Here is a 19,316-nt window from a genome sequence, read left to right on the forward strand (position 1 = left end):
ATCGGGATTGGGGAAGGATCGGGATTGGGGAAGGATCGGGATTGGGGAAAGTGTCGGGATTGGGGAAGGATCGGGATTGGGGAAGGGCCGGGATTGGGGAAGGGCCGGGATTGGGGAAAAATCGGGATTGGGGATGGGTCGGGATGGGGAAGGGTCTGTACTGGGAAAGAGTCAGATGAGGAAGGGTCTATACTGGGAAAGGGTCAGATGAGGGAAGAGTCATCACTGAGGAGGGGTTAGGGTGTGGGATGGGGGTTCTGCCCCCTCTCCCCACTCTCTGAGACCCCACCTGGGGTGCTGCACACAGCACTGGGGTCTTCAGCACAGGAAGATTTGGAGCCGTTGGAGTGAGGCCACAAAGGTGCTCCCAGGGCTGGAGCACCTTTCCTGTGGAGCCAGGCTCTGTAGGAGACAAGGCTCAAGGGAGAGCTTAGAGCCTCTTCTAGTGCCTAAAGGGGCTCCAAGAAAGATAGAGAGGGACTTTGGGCATGGAGTGACAGGACAGAGGGCAGGGTTAGATGGAATATTGAGTATAAATTCTTGCCTGTGAGGGTGGGGAGGTCCTGGAACACATTGCCTGGAGAAGCTGTGGCTGCCCCATCCCTGGAACTATTCCAGGCCGTGTTGGAGGTGACTTTGATCAGGTCTAGAGGAAGGTGTCCTTGCCCATGGCAAGGGCTGGAACAAGATGAACTTTAAGATTCCTTCCAACCCAAGTCTTTCTAGGATTCTGTGAAAATGCCAGGAGCGAGCCAGGCAGGGCTCTGGAGGCAGCAGCACCTCGGCTGCACAGGCTGCCTTTGGCCAAACAGGTTTTATCAAACCAGCTCCAGAGCTGACCTGGACACTGCTGAGGGTGCACACAGGCTGGTGCCTGGAAGGAGTAAGGGATGGATCATTACTGCACTGGGCAGGTTTTTAAGTTGAGATGGACACTGATGCCCTGCTTCCCTTGGTGAAAATGTCTCCCTTCCAAAAAGGAGTGTTTCCCTGTCCAGGGGTGCTCTGGGTGGGAAAGCAGTTCTGCCACCCAGACACCCTCTGGGAATGACAGCAGCAAAGCAGAGTCAGGAGGCCTCCCAGTCCAGCCCAGTTGCCAGCAGCAAAGCAAAGATGGGCGAGGTGGAAGTTGTGGGTCAGGTTTCGGGGTGAGTTCAGCTGCCCCTGGAAACGGGGAACCCTCCCTGGCTTTCTGGGAAAGGCGCTGAGCATGGCAGCCTGGGGGGAATTCAGCCCTGTGTAATTATGGCAGAGAGGGCACACAATGGATGTGCAGAGGCCAGGGCAGGCAGCTCCAGCGTGGGAGAAATTCTCCCCCTCCAAGAGGAGCCAGTGCCCTCGGGAGAGGCGGGTGGGAGCTGCTGGGTGATGGTGGGTTTCCCCTGTGGGGTCAGCAGGGAGCTGTGCTTGCCCTCTGCCCAGTCTGGCACAGATTTTCTCCTCCTCCGTGGCTCTGGCATCTTCCATCCCCCTGCAGTGCCAGCCTGGGGCTCCACACCTCAGCTTCTGACTCAGCCACAGCGGAGAGGAAACAGGGCTGCAGCAGGAACGGAGGGCTCTGTGCTGGAGCTGCTGTGGTGAGAGGTTGCTGAGGCTTTCAGCCAGAATCTCTGGGCACAGGGGCACTGTCAGCAAACTCACTGATTTGTTTGATTGCTTGTTTGTTTGATTGTTTGTTTGTTTGTTCAGCAGTGGCAATGGCATCCCTGCACCAAGGTGAGTCAGTGCTCAGCATCCCAGCACCCTGCAGTTGGCTGAGTGACTCCTCTCCTCACCAGGGAGCAAAGCCATGTGGGATGAGTCAGACAGAAAATGAGTTTATTTCCAGATGCTGCAGGGGAACTAATTTGGATTTAACAAGCAGGCAAGAGTGAGGTATCTTGAGTTTTTATTTCGATCCTACTCCACAGGAAACAATATCCACTAGCGTTATCTTCCTTACATTTGTTTGTATTTGACCCAATACTGTGTTAAATATAAAATACTGATTGAACAAGGATGGATGGTGAAAAACATGAGATGCTAAAAAGATCCCTCGAGCCCTCCTCCACAAACATCCTGAATGTTACGAGTCATTTAAAATTAGTATAAAATAGGAGGACAATCCGATAACTTGCTCTGTGTCCCCCATGCTTTGCAAGGGGAGGATTTAGGAGCAAGAGAAGAGGGGGAGCCTCTCAATTACAGAGAAGCCCACTCTGCAAATCCGGCCTGAAGGCAGGGTGGTGATGTCCCCAACAGAGCTCAGCCATCCATTCCTGCCTGGGCATCTGTCCTGCGCTGGATTTTCAGCAGGAGACAGAGATGAAGCAACCTCAGAAAGATCCTTCTGGCACCTCCCTGTGCCTCAGGAGCCCTTGGGACTGAGTCAGGGCCAAAAGACCTCAATGGCAAAACAGTTTCTGAGATAAATCCCTTGGGCAAAACACGGTGGTGTCCCTGGGCATCCTCAGCCCCTGCCAGGGGACATCTGCCTGTGGCTGGGACTGCTGTTTGCATGGGCTGGCCCCAGAGTGGCTCCCTGTGGGATTCGGTGACAGAGGGGGAGGAGAGCCAGGCACACACACGAAGCTGAAGTTGTCACCGTGCCCCACAGTGGCTCTGGGAGCCTGCTCCCCCAGACTCAGTGAAATCTGAAGCAGGTCTTTGTGAAGCTCTGGCTGCCCTCCAAGTGCTTCACAGGGTCCTCACACAAACCCTGTGAGGTAGGTCAGGGTCTTCTCCCCCATTTTACAGATGGGGAAACAGAGGCACAGAGGAGGGTAATGACTTGCCAGACAGAAAGTATGGCATCTCCTGCTCTGGGACCTCTGTATCCTGCTATTCCAACCCCAGGCATGCTCCATCAACTGCTGGTGACTCACAGCTCATCCTTCTGCACCCCTCCATCTGCAGCAGGTGACAGGGCCAGGGCTGGGCAGAGGCAGCAGCAGAGTCTGGGCTCCCACCAGCTCGTTCATCCCCATCCCTAACACCACCCACCACCCCAAGGGCAGTCCCAGCCCAAAGGCTGCTTTGGGGTGCCCCATGCCAGGCTGGGGTGCTGGGTGCAGCTCCCAGAGCCTTTTACAGGAACCTTCTGCCCATGGAAGTGAAAACCCACTGGATATTTTTGCAAGCCTGGCAACCAGAGCCTCCACAGGGGTGAGTATCCAGATGCTTCCTCTTTGGTAATTTGCTGCAAAATAGCACAGCCCTGGAGAGCCAGTCCCAGGGTGCCACAGGCTGGGGGGCCCTAAGCTCTGCTCAGCTCCCTGGAATGCTGCTGGAGAAACAGGAGGTGTGGGATGGTGGCCATAAATCTCCTTCACTTGCCACATCGTGCTAGACGCTGCAGCTGTGATTACCAAAGGCCAAAAAGAGGTGATGGGCAATTGATTCTTTTGGGGGCTGCTGGGGAAGGTGAAGGCACAGCCCAGCACACACCACACCCTCCTGGCTCCAGCAGCTCTGCCAGGGTGTTCGGGGAGCAGGGTCGGGTGTGGTTTCCCCATTCTCCCAGCAGCTGGGTGGGTGTTCCATGTGTTAGCACTGTGTGGCCATGCTCAGTTTAAAGACTGAGCATCACTGGGGTCTCTCCATCACAGCTCACATCCAGGCTTTGTGTGGATGCATTCCTGCCCTGCAGCAATCCTGGAAATGCCAGAAATCTTTCCAAAAGTGGAATTAAATCTGGTGAGCAACAGGTTCATCAGCAAAATGGGAGCAGAGAAGGCAGCTAGCCTCGTGATCCCAGTCCGAGGAGGTTCACTTCCCTCCCTCGAGGAGGAAGGGAATCCCCTGAAGTGGATGGGCTGACCCCAGTCAGGGAGATGCCAGGAGCTGGATCCCAGCTCTGCTCCCTGCTGAAGGCACACGTGCAGCAGGGCCTGGGAGCAGGGCTGTGCTTCAGGCTGCCACTGGCACCGAGGCTGGAGAGGAAAACCAAAAGCACTCCAGGGAGAAAATGTCCATAGGGGATCCTGGGGATGTACTGAGTTGTGCACTTAATATTGGCTTAGAGAAAGGGTTTCCCAGTGCTCAGGGACTGGGATGCCCTGGAAGAGATTCAAGTTTCGATCTCTTGTAAGGCTTGTTGAGTATGGACCATCCCCTCAAGGACTTGGCATGGAGCTGTTAATGCTGACAGGACTTAGGACTATTTAGGAGCCAGTCCAGGTGGCACAGGAGTGTCACCACATCCCTCCCCACCACTGGGTTTCTCCCCTCATCCTGACTCCCCCAGTCCCCTCAGTGGCACATGCTAAAGACTCCAGTAGACAAAACCAGGGTGTCATAGCCAGGGGCATGTGGGTTCCCAGTCCCGTGGGATGCTCGAGACCAGGTGAGTGAGCGGAGCTCCCAGCAAGTGGTCACTCCCCCATCACCCACAGCCCAGTCAGTCACTATGTTCTGAAACCTTTGCCTAAAAAAAAATAAACACTTCCCAAAGTTAAAAACAAAAAATATTTCAAATCCACTTCCAGGCTCTCCTGTCTGTGTGGGAAGGGCACCAACAGCTGCTGCCCAGGGGGCGAGGGGGTGGTTTGGGGCGAGCCCACGGCGCAGGCTGTGTCCCCGCTGCCCTCTGTGTCCCCACGTGCCAGGTGACACAAACAATGTCTTTAAGGCTTTTCTACCGGGAGGTTTTGGTGTCCAGCGCTCCGGGCCGGTAGAGGTACCTCCAGATGGCATAGTAGTGTGTGGCAGCCCCCATGGCCACGAAGAGGTGCCAGATGGCGTGGGCGAAGGGGATGCGCCCGTCGCTCTTGAAGAACACCATGCCCAGGCAGTAGAAGAAGCCGCCGGCCACCAGCTCCAGGAGGCCGTCCCTGTTGGGCTGGGAGCAGGAAAGGCTCGGTGAGGCCAAGGGGTGTCTGCCCTCTCCCCACCACCCCATGAGACCAGAAGGGTTGGCCAGCTGCAGCTCGGGATTTCTCTGCCTTCTGCTCCCCCCTCCTCTCCAGCAAGACAGCAGGGACCCAGCAGTCTCAGGAGAAATGGAACTAGGTGATTTTAAGGTCTCTTCCAAGCCAGACTATTCTATGATTCTGTGATCCTACAATTTCCAAACAACGGAGCACAGGCAGGAGATCTGGGAGAGATGCACGTGGTGCCTGCTGGGCACACAAAGCACCTGCAAAACCAAGGTGAGCCACACGGTATCAGGGATGGCTTTACCCTGCACACAGCCTGGACACTGCACCAACCCACCCAAACTATTCCAGGTTTTCAAATCCTTCCTGGGATTTGTCCCTCACGCTGAGCCCAAGTGCTTACCATGGAGAGGATGACCAAGGCAGGGAAGAAGCCCATGATAACGTAGCACACCAGCTCCACCAGCTTGTATCTGCGACAGACAGAGAGACAGCTCGGAGCAGGGACAGAGGGAGGTTGAGTTTTACTCTTGTAATTTCCACAGCTACAGGGAAAGGGGTGACAATGCCGTCACAGCCAGTCCTGTGTCCTCATGTCTGGACTGGGACCCGGCGCTTGGGACTTCGGGGTGGCATCTTTGGCTTTTGGCTTTTTATTTGGTGCCACCACGTGGAGGAAGTCACTCATGGCAGCACGTCCCTGCTCCGTGTCCCGGGCCCTGCACACCCGACGGGCACTCACCGCTCATGGAAGAAGAAAACATAGACAGTCCCGATGGATGCCATGATCCAGATGATCCAGCGCATGTGGGAGGCCCAGGGACCCAACTCCCTCAGGTTCAACCTGCAAGACCCAGGGCTGTGGTGAGGAGGGTGTAGGGCAGCACCACCCTGGACTGGGCTCACCCCCGTGGCTGCCCCACCAAAGGCTCTCCCCAGCTTGTAACTTCCACTTCTAGAGGTTGAAATCCATAGGATGTGAAGGTTTTGTGGAAAGGGGTAAGGTATGAAGAACCAAAACCAGAGAGGGAAACTCTACTGGAACCAGGATGATTTTTTCCCCTTCAGTGGGGCCAGGTGAAGGCTCCCAGGCACCAGCAACTCACCAGGGAGCGTAGGAGGCGGCGATGAAGAAGTAGATCACCATCCTGTCAAACATGTGCAGGCAGTGCTCCACAGTCCTGCAGGACGGACAGATGGGTCACAGCACTGCGGGCACCGGGACCCTCCGCCCCTTCCCACACCCTGAGCCATCAGGGGTGATACCTGAGGTGCCTCTTCTTCCAGGAGATGGTGTGGAAGATGGTGGAGACAATGAAGAGGCTGGACAAGCCAAAGCCATAGATCCAGGCGGAGATGGTTTCCCACTGGTCATCGGAGAGGATGTAGAGGATGGAGCTGCCGAGGATGCTGGGCAGGATCCAGAACTGGAAGGGGAAGCAAACTCTCTGTTGGATCTCTGCATTTCCATTGAGCAGCTACAACAGAGCCTCCACTTTTCTTTTTTGGTGTTTCTTTAGCTTCTGGTCAAAGCTACCACCTGTAAGGGGCAGGCAGGGTCTCTCCCTGCATGGTGCAGCTCCAAAATAGTTTGTCCAGAAGGTAGGGAGGAGGAGGAGGAAGGCACAAGGAGGATGGCTGTCTCTGAGTCATCTCCAAGGGCTCAGAATGGGAACTGTCAGCTCCCAAAAGAAACCCTGATGGGGAGAGAGGTCCCTCCCACTGCTACACAGGCAGTCCCATGGACACCTGACACCATTCTTGCTGTGAAACAATCCATTTTCAGGGAGATTTGAAAATACTCCTGCCCCACCAAGCCCACAGCCAGCTTCCCCAGGGACATGGGGCTATAGTGGGTGAGAGATGCACATCAATTTCCCAGGGCAGGAGGAGGGAGAACATCCCAATCCCCAGGAGCACACGGGGCACCTCTGCCTCATCACAGCCCTCAGACTCTCAGTGACCACTGCAGATGTTTTTAGGTGTCTCTTGGGGTTCCTCAGCGGATCCTCAGAGAGATGAGCCCCATCCTCCCCCCCAGGGACAGGGACTCACAGCGTGGGTGGCACAGTTGGCCGCGTGCTCGTATTCCGTGGGCTGGTACCTGCAGTTGGACGGGACACGGTGATTCATGAACCTGCAACGAGAAGGAGGGAGAGAAACACGCTCAGGGGACAGGGATGGAGCAAAACCCTTCTGGAGGGCTCTGCACAGGGCCACCCCCAGCCTGCAGCCCTGCCATGGCCCAGCTTTGCTCCAGCTGCCCTGCAGGAGTGACACCAGAGCACAGCGTGTCCATCTGGCTGTCCCCAAGAGCCAGGTCCCCAGGCCTTGCTCAGCCATGGCTCAGGCTGCAGCAGCTCCTGGGAACTGCTGCTGCTTGGAGAGCAGGAGGCAGGAGCCAGCTCTGCCACTTGCTGTGGGCAGAGATGGGAAGAGCCCCAGCAACAAAGAGGGAACACTGGGTAGTGGGCAGACCTGTGGAACCCCAACCTATCCAGTGGTGACACCTTCGTGTCACAGCAGCATCCCCAGCTCCAAAAAAGGTGTCCCTGCAATGCCTTTGGTTTCTGGGTATCACCTGCATCTACCCCCAGGGCTGCAGATCCCAACACAGGTTGCTGTGGGGGAGAGCCTACTGCCCTCCCTTGGAAACCTGCATCTTTATTTCTGTTTCTCTTAATCTTAGGAGGCATCAGCTTGCTCTTGGAATTCGCAGGAATGTATCGATTTCCCCTGCTGGACCAACACACAGCTATAAAAAAGAGTGTCACTCCACTGCTGGGTATGTAACAACAAATTAAATGTGCACACGGGATAACAGGGCCGAGCAGAGCCTCCTCCACCACCCTCCTCTGGCAGGAGACAGCGGTGGAGCTTTAGCAAAGGGAATGACAAACAGGGAGATGGAGAGGGTCCCTTCCCTCTCCTGAGAATTTGGGCTTTTAAAGATTTTCCTGCCGTAGCTCGGGTCAGGACGGTCAGGGCGCCGGCGGGGCTGCTCGGCAGGACCCGGGCTAATCGCTCCGTGAGCCTGTCTGCCCCCAGCTCCAGCACCATCTGCAGCCTTTCACAGCTCAGTTGTGCCCAGCAAAGGGGCTCAGGGGCTGGCAAGACCTTGCTGCTGGGCACAGGCTGATGCCTCAGTCTGGGATGCTTGGAAAGGCAGGGAAAGTCCCCTCTCCCTGTCCCCAAGCCACCCACCCTGTGTGGATTCCTCTGCCACCCCTTGGAGCCTGCTTGGCCCCACTGCCTGAGCCACTGGCTGCTGCCTGTTAAAACTGAGCCAGGCTGGATTAAATGGCTCGAATGACGAGGATTTGGTGTGGGGGGAATTGTGTGGCCACAGCGGGGTGAGGGGCACCCCAGCAGGTGACAGTGACAACCCACAGAGGGGCCCTGTCCCCAGCCCTGCCCTGCCATGCCTCCTGCCAGACCCTGGCACCGTGGGAAGAGATTCATGGTCCTCACCACCAAAAAATGTCTGGAATTAAGAGGGGGAATGCAGGGGCCAAGCTCCCACTGCTCTGCCAAGGAATCACACGGGGTAAATGGGGGCTCAGCAGGGCTGGGAAGAAGCCGGGCACCCCCAGGGACAGCACTGTCACCCCCACCCCAGGGACACCAGGGATGCCCTCCCCATCCTGCCACTCCAGCCACAAGGTCTGGCAGGGCTGCCTGTGCTGGAGCCGTGTCCCCCTGGCAGGAGGATGTTACTGTCCCCAGCGTTGCCAGGAGACTGTCCCCAGCTCCCCTTCACTGTCTGCTTCCCTTTATTTTCCCTTTTAATAATAAGAAGGAGGGGGGGAAGAAGGGGAGGCCAGACGTCCACGTGACGTCACAGTTGCTGAGGAAACACGTTCAAGGCCTTTTCCTTGGATTTATTGATTTTAACAAAGCCTGCTCCATCTCTCCTCTGCTTTGGCTGGGGCTGTTCAGAGCAGCAACACGGGACCAGTTCCACAGCCCCCTCCCCAGGGCTGGGGGCACCCAGCCCCTTTGGGAAGGTGTCCCTGGGGTGCAGATATCCTGCCTAGCTCTGGTACAGGGGTAGAGAAGCTGGGAACCACCACCCAAGCCATGCCCAGGTGACAAGGTTGAAGAGCATTTATTTCCTGAAGCCCAGAGCTGTGCTGGTGTGGGACATCACAAATTCCTGCTTTTCCCAGGGGGATAACAGCCTTGAGGAGGAAGTTTTTCTTTGACCAGGAGAGATTGCTGTTATTTTCCTGCCCTGCTTTCTAGTAAGCATCATCCTGTGGCTGGTGGGAAATGGAGCATCACAGATGTGGGACCTGGCTGCACAGTGCTGGGCCAGCCTGAGCCCCACTTTTAGGACCTGCATTTTGTTTTGGGGCTGATTTGGCACATTTCTGTGGTCCTCTGTGCTCTGTAGGAACAGGAGCAGCTGGTGTTTGCACATCTCCTGGCAAGGCAGGGTAAGTCCCTGGCTGCACCTTATTTCCCAGGGGTGCAGAGGCCCTTTCCTCCCCTACACTCCTGGGATTTATGGACCAGCTTGTGTCATCCCTGTGCACACTGGCACGGGTGTAGGGCCGGGCAGGGGAGCCCTGCAGCATTCCCAGCCTGCAGGCAGTGTGCAGAACCACAAACCACAGCTCCAGCCTGCACAGACAGACGGATGTACTTGGAAAGAGCACTCGTGATTTTTGGGTACAGCAAACCCCGAGCAGGTGATCACACACCTCTGGCTGCCCCAGTGCAGCTCAGCAGGTGCTTCAGGATGGCAAAACCCTAAAGACACAGAGAAATTCAAAGGCACTTTCATTTCCAGGGATGGTGTGTGGGAAGCAGGGAGCCAAAGGGTTCCCGGGCACCTTCTCCTCCCTGTGCTGTCCCTGGCAGACTCCCTACAACTGGCTGTATGAAAAGGAGGGGGCTGCTGAGGGTCTGACCAGGGGTTATTCACAGCAGCCCCGGGGTTTTTGCCTGCCCTGCTTGTGCCTGCTTTCCCCTGGCCCCTTTCCCAGGGAGAGAGCCTGAAAAGGGCCAGTACAGCAGGCTCTGGCCAGGGAAACAAAGAGCCTCTTGTCCCTGGGCGCCGGGGCAAAGTGCAGAGCTGCCTTCCCAGGCCTGCTCCTTTCTCCTGCTCTTTCCCCCACTCTGTTGGGTTGTTTTTTTGTTTTGTTTTTTAATATAGCTTTAGGGGGTTTTACTGAATTTTTAAAAGACTTTTATCCAAGAACAAAATCCCAACCTCAAAAATCCTGCAGATCTGCCTGGCTCTTGCTTTGCCGGAGTGGGAAGAAGGTAAGAAAGGGATATAGTTACATTATTCCTCAGTGGGACCATCTGAGCTCTCCCAAGGGCACCAAGAGAACCTGAATCAGTCACTCCACGGTCTCCACACTCTCACACAAGCAGAGACATGGAACACTTGCAGGAAAGCTGTGCCCTGCACCCGTGAGGGGAACGGCCCCGAAAGAGACCCAAGTCAGGCAATTTGGGACAGAGGGGATTTAGCCCTGCCTTTGACACAGCTCCCTGGTTGGCCTTTGCCACATCTCGTCATGTCCCTCTCACTCCCCTTTCCCCTCTCTCCAAGTGAGCACAATAATTTTGACATTCTTTAGGCAAGCCAGTGGGTGGATAGTGTGAGGAGGGTGTAAAATCACCCCTGGGATGTGGAAGGGGAGGTTGAGCTGGGCTTCTGCCCCTGGAAAGAGCTGCTGCAACACCTGCCCTCTGCAGCCCTGCCATAAATCAGGCTGTGCATGTGTCTGTGTGTCTGTGCACTGCGGGCTGGGTGCCACCGGGACAACGGAGCAGTCAGCAAGTCCAAGGTTATCCCAGGTGATACAAATCTCCCCAGAGCAGCTCACCTCTCCAGGTTCCACCTGCAAATGGCTTATAAAAGGGCTGGGCTTGCTCAGGAGTTGGCCTAAAGCCTGTGGAGATGGATTTGCTGTGCATTCCCCCTCCTGTCCAAGGAGCTTTTCCAAGCTGTGCTCCCTGCTGGGCAGTTCTTGGGATCTGGCTGCAAAGGGAGATGATTTCTCCTTCCTCTTGTGACTGGGTGTCAAAGCTGCTTTTAAAGTAACAGAGGAAGATCCAGGTGGTGGTCAGAGAGGAAGGCTTGAGGAAGGATTTGGTGGATGTTGATCAGCAGTGGTGATAAGTCCTGCTGGGGCTGTCCCTTGGTAGAACAAGTGTTGTGATGCCTGAGGTGTCAGTGATGGAGCAGATGTGTCCCTGCAGGGCAGACTGGCCTCTGACTCCTCAGTGCATGGCCTGGGTTTGCTCTGGTAGCCCCGAGGCTGCACACCCAGCACAGATGTCAGGGCTTGGTCCTGGGGCCTGTGCTCACGTGGGAGCTGCTGTGGTGGCATCCCCATAAGCTGGGGCTTGGCGAGTGCTCTGCCTCTGATCTGGAACCTGGTAGAGCTCCAGCTGCATCCCTGGTAAGAGGCTTCAATCCCTTGAGCTCCTCTGTGGTTTGTAATTAGCTCAGTCCTGGGGAGTTGTGTGTGCTGGCGTGGAGCCTGGTGGCTGTTTGTGTACAGCCCACAGTCACAGGGCCCAGGAGATGCAGGGCCACGAGGAAATACCCACCGTGAGCCCAGGAGATCCCCCAGGCTTTCCTGCCTTTATCCAGCCCAGGGGCACTGGTGAAATCCTGCTTTTCCTTCCTACCCATTGGCATGGGAACATTTGCCACTGGGAAGCAGCAACGCCAAGGCTGACACTGCTGGGCAGTGCCATCTGCAGAGCCACCCACGGGCGTGTGCGTGGCACCTGCTGGGAGCTGCAGCCTCCCCTCCCTGCCCGTTCCTCAGTTCCTGCACGCTCCCACGCACACATATGGCTCTCCTGCCTTGCAAAGCTGAGCTGTGCCTGCTGAAAGCTTGGGGGTCAGCTCCTGGGGCCAGAGGAGATGGGGTGGGACTGTCCATGGCCCCCTCATGGGACTCCAGCCCATCCCGTGGGAGAGGGGCAGGAGGGCTGATGGAGCAGGAGAATTCAGTGTTTTCTTTAGTCATGCTGCCTAGCACAGGGAGCTGGCAGCTTGGGTAGGGAGCAGGAAATGGAAGGCTTTTTATCTAAGCCAGCATTTTGCTGCTTTTCTCATGGGTAAATCAGTGGATCACCAGATTTCTGGAGTAGCCCACCCAGATTCCCCTGGTGCAAGCCTTGTTTCCACAAAGCGGGCAGCAGATTGGATTGTCATCCATCACCTCATTCCCCCATCCCAGTTCTGCTCATTCCCAGCACTCTGGAGTGTATGAGCACCCTGGGCTGGCTGTGGCCCATCCCCTGGCTCTACACAACCTGCATGGCCTGAGAAATGATGAACAAGTGCTCTGCTGCCTTCGAGATGCTCCCAGACAGGGGGAGTGTGCTCAGCCAGCCCCATGTTGTACCTGGCTCTGAGCCACGGGCACAGATGTCCCCTGAGAGGGGACAGAGGAGGCAACACCCTGACACATCCTGCTGCCTCAGAGGGTGCAGGAGGGAATGTGCTGCTCTTCCCCTGAACGTACCAAGGGCAAACACAGCTCCTGTCTTTCTCCTCGTCCTAGCAGGGACAAGCACGGGAGGCTCCAAGCCAGGCTGGATGCAGGCATTGACCACTTCTGCACCCACAGGAGCCCATAGACACCCAGCAGGGCTTGGTTGGTGGTGGAAACTCAGCAGCAATTCCCAACAGGGTGCTAACTGCCCATATTCCCATCCTGTGGGCAGGGATATTTCTTTTTCTCCCCAGCTTTCCATGTAGATGGCATCTCTAACTCTTCCAAGGCAATTCATGACCCTGCAACCACGGCAGAGCTGTTTGTTTATTCACAACAGATGGGACTGGTGAGTGTTTCCCAAATTACTTTTTGAGCTGGGAGTTCTTGTTTCATTTGGTACTCATGAGACATCCAGCAACAGCTGATTAGTCACAAAATGACTCTGATGTCCCAGGTGCTCCGTGAATGTTGGAAGGACTGTTTCCAGAGCTGCAAATCCTCTATTATTCATTAATTTCTTGTTTGGAAAGTCATTGGGCAGGTTCCTTGCTGCCTTGCATTGAGGAAGGAGTTAGTGGGATAAATCCTGAGCTGGCTCTGCCTGCTTAACTGCAACAGCCCAAGGTGGGCAGGAGTGAGTGTGACCACTGGATCCTGTGCCTGCTGGCAGAAGGTTTGGATAGTTTGAGGGCTGGAGCCTTCCCAGCCTCTAATCCTGGCTGTGACTGTGAAATACATGGGCAGGTGACCACGTCCTAGGTTCATAAAACGTCCCCACAGCACGGCCTGGGAGGCACAGCCAGGCTCTCATTTGGGATTCCTAGATGCTGCTCAAGTACAAATCATGTCTGTAAATTATTCAGTAAATGCCTCTGGACAGCAAAGGCACAGAAGGAAAATCATGTATTTCAGCAGCCAAGCATGCAGATAGTAAGATTTCCATTAGTATTTTTTACAACAGAGAGCAGGGCTGTGTTTAATGCTGCTGTGCCAGCCAGTGCTGCTCAGCACAGGGAGGAGGAAACTCCTCGCCCTGACCTGATGATCTCTGCATAAAATCCTTTCCTCAGCAGCAGCAAGCCTGGGCTGTAAACTTGAACAGGAGCACAGAGTTGACTCCAAATTCTCCTGAAGGTCAGCAGTGCTTGGCTCAATGTGGTGGTATCTGACTCATCCACAGGAACATGACACCTGTGGTATCTGTTATCATGAGAGGTTGCAGTGCTATCACAGAGAGCCCAGCAGGCTCTGGACTCCCACTGCATGAAAATGTTGAGTTTGTCACACCTGGAGAGACCTGATCTGTGTGTTTGGCCACGTCTCCTCTGCCTCTCTCAGACCCAGCCCTGAGCATCAGCATCTCTGGGCACTCAGCAGAACTCCTCGTGCAGCTGCAGCCTGGCACTCCTCAGGAGTGAAGGACTGGAATAAGTTGTGCTCTTTTCCCTTCCTTTCTTTGGGAGTTGTACTTGTTGGCATGGCTTTGCCTCGCCGTGGAGCTGGGGGTGTGGGAAGGGAGGAGGAGGGGAGGCGAGCCCGGGGCCAGCCCTGGCAGAGCCCCATTTCTCACAGTCACTGACCTGCCGTGCTGGGCAGTGGCTTGAATTTCCCATGGGCTGTGTTGGCTGCTGCCTTGTGAAGCTGGACACAGCAAACTGTGCCAAAGAATCACATCAGGCTGATATCCAACACCAGCTGAAGGAGGGGAAAGATCATGTGTTTCCCAGGCAGCCAAGAGACCATCCTTCCCCCAAAAGCACAAGGCTTGGGGCTTGGTTTGCCCACATCTTTAGTGTGGTGGTCTCCACCTGAGCCTGTCCTGAATACCTGGCTCCAATTATGCACCCTGAGCTACATGAGGTAACTCCTACTGGTGCCATTTTAAGGTATCTGAGTCAACCTGGCCCCACAAAGCAACCAGCATGGAATTGGTTGGTAACATCACCTAATCCTGGTTTTTCCAGGCATTTTGGGGGCCTCCCCATCTCTTGGAGCAGTGCCTTTTGCATCAGGGGGGTCTGTCTGCTCAGCTAGGGATGGACTGGCAGATCTTGATGGGGCTGGTGCTCACAAGGTGAGCAGCCCCTGCCTCTCCAGGAGCTTCAGGCTGTGGTATCAACACTGAAAGCATTTCCCTTCTCACTGCTTCATCCCACGTGGGCTGTGGGGGAAGCAGAGCTCTTGGAAAGCATCTTGGGGTGTGTGGGAGCAGGCAAGGGCTGCTCATGTTTTCATGGCAAAGCAAAGGGGAACAGGTCTTCCCAATGTGGTTGCTCTGTCCAGGCTGTCAGCCTGGCTTTGGTTTCCTTGTGTCCGGATTTTGAGCACCCCAACATTTCCTATTCCTGCTGGTTCTCCTCTTCCTGTCTCGACCAGAGATGCTGGAATAGCTGATGAGTGTCTCCTTGCTCAGTAATTACAGGTGCAGGGAGAAACAAGGAAGGTCTTCCCAGCCATCTTTCCCCAAATTCAGAGGATTTGGGTTTGAGCAAGGGTAGGGTTCAGACCTCCATCCCCTCGTGCTGGTGAGGAGGTGGCAAAGCCTGCATTGCAGGCACAGGGATGTGAGGACAAGCCTGGACCATGCACCTGCAGAGACCCCCTGGGCTGAGACATCAATGTGCATTTTCCCATCCGCTCCTCTCTGTGTTGCTCCGTGCAGGGCAAGCCAAACAAACACAGTAAGATTTAGAGCCTTTCACATGAACAAATCAAAGGAGCTGCTATCAGTTTGTGAGGATGATTCAGTGCCCTGCAGCTCCCAGCAAAGCCCTCTCCACTGCTGCTCCAGAGATGCTGAAGCTGGCCGGATACAGCAGCTCCCCGATTAATCATGTTTCCTTCCAATTACAGCTCTGGATGGCCAAAGTCTGGGAAGTATTCCGTGTCCCCACAGGGAGATACTCAGTTCCATGGCAGCTACGTGGGCAGGAAGGACCAGACCATGTTTGAGTCAAAACTGGGCCAAAATGGGGTCAAAGCTGGTGGTGAGGTGCAAGGAGGGTTTGGTTACCAGGTCAGTGTAACCTGACCAATGAGCCCAGTGATAAAGATGCAGCTTGCTCTGACCTGTGGGTCTGGGAGGGACCCAGCAGCGTTTTGGTGAGCTGGAAGAGTGGATGGGGAGTGGAGGAATAACCCCGTGGTGGTTGGATAAAGCAGGAGGAATCACATCTGCTCGCACTTTGTGCTGTGCTGGTGTCGAGGTTAAACTCGGCCTGTCGGGCAGGAGATGGATGTTGCCTGTCGGGGTGCAGGCTGTGAGTGACAGGGAAAACCCTGTAGGAACTCTGCTTTGAAACCCCATTTCCCCAGGTGTCAGTGATGGAAGAGCCTCCTGAGCCCCACAGCAGAGCAGAAACCACCGAGTTTCCCCTTTATAACCACGGGTGCTCAAATGGCACTGCCTTGCACCACAGCCTCTCCCTTTGCTTCCTTCCCCTCCACCCCAGATCTGCACCTTCAAAGCCCAGCCAGGAGGGATTTGGAGACAATCTAGTGCCCTTCCAGCCCCGAGTTTTCTCCTGGCAGTTCACAGAACGTTCCCACATTGATCACTGCTTTTCGTCTCTTTGTTCTCACACAACAGGTCTTTCATCACCACACTGTGTTTTATTTATTCCTTTCGGTGGGTGTATCAATGGCCAAGTTCCTCCCTTCTTGGTCCTAGCTCAAAATTAGATAAAATGACGTGAAAAATGAAGCCTGTTCCAGGCTTTTCCACCACAAGGCAAACTTTGATATTTTTTGTTTTTTTCAAGGAACACCATAAGCAAGGCCACGTTGTCTGAAAAGATGTTGCAAGATGGAATCACAGAATTGTTAAGGTTGGACAAGACCTCTAAGATGGAGTCCGACCATCAGCCCAGCACTGCCCTGTTCACCCCTGAACCACATCCCCAGGTTCCACCATCCACATGTTTTTGAAAACTTCCAGGGATGATGATTCAGCCACTTCCCTAGGCAGCCTCTTTTAATCTTTCTTTATATCCAATCTAAACTTGCCCTGGTGCAGCTTGAGCCCATTTTGTCTTATCCTGTCCCTTGTTCCTGGGAGCAGAGCCTGACCCCCGCCTGGCTGCACCCTCCTGTCAGGGAGTTGTGGTCAGTGAGAAGGTCCCCCCCAAGCCTCCTTTTCTCCAGGCTGAGCCCCCCACAGCTCCCTCAGCTGCTCCTTATCAGACTTGTGCTCCATTATCCTTCCCTGGACCTGCTCCAGCACCCCAACACCTTTCCTGTAGTGAAAACTGAACACAGGATTTGGAGGACACGTGCCACCATGAGTCCCCCAGCTTCTCCTAACCCCAATTCCCACCTCAGAGCTCAGCTGAAAGAGCATCCTTGGCACAAAGGAAGAAGCAGCTTTAGGGGTTTTTTTGGGATATGCCCCAGCAGAGCATTTCCATGGAGAGCAGAGCTGGTGTTCATGGAGTGCAGGGAGGGACAGGGATTATCCCACTGTTATTTTTGAGCACTGGGCTAAGAGGATCTTTGCCATGATACAGGAAGCCCTGGGTTAGCATCACGTGCTGGTGACTTTCTTGGGGTGAAAGCCAAGGGAGCACCCATCTCCTGCTGCTCCCCGTGCAGCCCTGGCACACAGAGAGGATTCCCTATGGATCTGACCCTTCCCATGCTCCACATGTGGGCACAATCCCTGCAAGGCTCTCCACAATGCCTCATCCCATTTAACAAGTTTTCTCCAGAAAGGACCACAAGGCTGGAGCAGGTTAATTCAGGATAAATCGAGCAACAGGTTGGCAGATGGGTTCTGCTGGGGGAGGCTGATGTCAGTGGAGCAGCCCCTGATCTGCTGCCCAGTTCTCAAAGAGCCTCTGCAGCCCTGCCATGGGGTGAAGCTGTGGTCTGCCTCCTGCTCTGGGGGGTGCAGAGCTTTGCTCAGCTCCATTTCCCCCAGCTCTGTCCTTTGCATGCCAGCTGAGGGAGGGCTGGGAAAAAAGGTCTTGAATTCTCCATTTCCATAAGGTTTTGTACCAGGCACATTGTGCAGATCTGCTGGGTGCCCCCTGCCTCTCCCCCACGCAAAGGTTATCAGGAGGCAGCTACAGCATGAAAACGGTCTTTGAGCAAAAGGCCACATTTCAGGTAGGTTTTGGAGATGCAAGCATGGTTTTTCCCCATGGGACACCTGGAAGAAAAGGAGCTAATGGCTGGAGGGGGTCAGAGGATGGTCTCCTGACCCTACCTAGCCCAGACAAACACCCCTCAGGGACCTTCCTGCCTGGAGCATGCAAGAAACACCATCACCACTTCTTCTCACACAAGTTTTTCTCTGGTATCTGCCCCTAACAGGACCGCTGGGAGTCTGGAAGTGGCAGCACGCAGCTCAGTGCCCTCAGGAGCTGTGCCAGCCCGCGGGACCCTACGCAGTCAGAAAAACATCCCCACCAGAGTCCCAGGGAGCTGGGAGCAGAGCCTGTCCTGGGTGCAAAGCTGGGCACCCCCTGGTCCCCATCTGTGCAGTGCCGGGTGCCAGTCGGGGAGCAGAGGGCAGGCGCTGTCCCCGTGTCACCTGCCAGCTCCCTCCTAAAGGCCACATCTGATCCCGCAGCAGCGCCTGTGGCCAGGTGCCCCCTGACCTGTGCTCAGCAATCCTCAGGTTTCCCCCCCGCACAGGTAACACCGAGAGGTTTCCTGCTACACCTGAGCTTTTAGAACACGTCCCGGCTGGTGCTGGAAAACCTCCCTGGGGATTTCATGGTGGCAGAGAAGGATCCACAGCCTGTGCATCCCATGGGAACCCTGTTGAGCCTGCGGGTCCGGGCTGGGAGAGCCATCCCGAGGGGGTTTCACCCGGGACCACACCGGTCCCTCCAAGGGGGTTCGGAGCCAGCGCTAGGGTCTGTTCCCTCGGGAAGGCAGGATCCTGCTCCCCCGGCAGCGGGGAAGTTAGACCCAGCGAAAGGCAGCGCAGGCTCCCAAGGATGCTGAGAATCCTTTAGGGATGTACAAAAGCAGGTAGCCGAAAGCCCAGCCCGCACTTGCCCTGTGCTTTGAGGCACTCAGCAGCTTTGGAAGATCCTTTCGGGCTCCATCCTAGCGGAGCCGATCCCAGGGAAGGGCTGGGGCTGTCCGGGGGCTCCGCGAGCACCGGGGCTCGGGGATCGCGGCACGGAGGGATTTACCTGGCGTAGCGCGTCTTCTGGAAATCCAGGAGCCGGGACACGAACATCGCGGCGGTGCCATGGGGGTCCCGGGGGGCGGCGGCTGCTCAGCCCCGGGGCGGGGGGAAAGTGGCGCCCAGGGGGAGCGGCACCAACTCGGCGAGCTCCGGCGGCCGAGGAGGAGAAGGGGCGGCCGGTCCAGCCCAGCCCAGCCCGGCACAGCCCAGCCCAGCCCAGCCCGGCACAGCCCAGCCCGGCCCCGGCCCCCTCCCGCCCCCTCGGCTGCTCGGGAGAAGCGACACGGGGAAAACAAAGGCGACCTCCGGCAGGGGGGAGCCAGCCCCGCTGCCGCCCTCAGATGTGCATGAGGAGGGGGAGGAGGAGGAGGAGGAGGAAAAAAGAAAAGGGGGGTCGGGGGGGGGAATCCCTTCCAACTCTTCCCGGCCACAGCAACCTGCGCGATCTCCCTCCGCCCCCCGGCAGCTTTAAGCACGGCTAAAAATATCCCCCACCCTCCCCGCTGCCACCCCCGGGGGATCAAATAGCAGCAGATTTGAATTGAAAATGTGATTAAAGCATCGGGGAGGGGGAGAGCGCCGAATACCGGCAGTCGGCCCGCTTCCCCCGGTACCCACCCGCTCCCCCCGGCCCCGCTGCCCACGGCCGGGTCCCCCCGAGGGTCCCCGGGGCATCTCTGCCCGCACCGGGGCAGCGCCGTCCCCAAGGAGCTGGTTTGTTTGGCTTTGCTTTTATTTATTTGGTTTTCATGGTATTTTTTTCCCCATTATTTTCCAGAGGCCCGGCTGGGGTGGGTGGCTCTGCCTCCTCAGCCACTTCGCTGCGTGGTGCACAACTCCAGC

General features: G+C 56.0%; 1 protein-coding gene across 1 annotated transcript; it reads right to left on the bottom strand.

Moving 5' to 3' along the window:
• Nucleotides 1-208: 208 nt before the first annotated feature.
• On the bottom strand, nucleotides 209-18,644 carry MMD2 (monocyte to macrophage differentiation associated 2). Its single transcript, XM_063414156.1, has 7 exons — nucleotides 18,478-18,644; nucleotides 6,912-6,993; nucleotides 6,123-6,283; nucleotides 5,963-6,037; nucleotides 5,599-5,700; nucleotides 5,260-5,329; nucleotides 209-4,819 (listed from the first exon to the last, which is right to left on the bottom strand). Exons 1-7 carry the CDS (start codon nucleotides 18,522-18,524, stop codon nucleotides 4,616-4,618), a joined length of 741 nt encoding a protein of 246 aa, XP_063270226.1. The 5' UTR covers nucleotides 18,525-18,644; the 3' UTR covers nucleotides 209-4,615.
• Nucleotides 18,645-19,316: the final 672 nt, after the last annotated feature.

The sequence above is a fragment of the Prinia subflava genome, chromosome 17 (genome assembly GCF_021018805.1).
Source record: "Prinia subflava isolate CZ2003 ecotype Zambia chromosome 17, Cam_Psub_1.2, whole genome shotgun sequence".
NCBI lineage: Eukaryota > Metazoa > Chordata > Aves > Passeriformes > Cisticolidae > Prinia > Prinia subflava.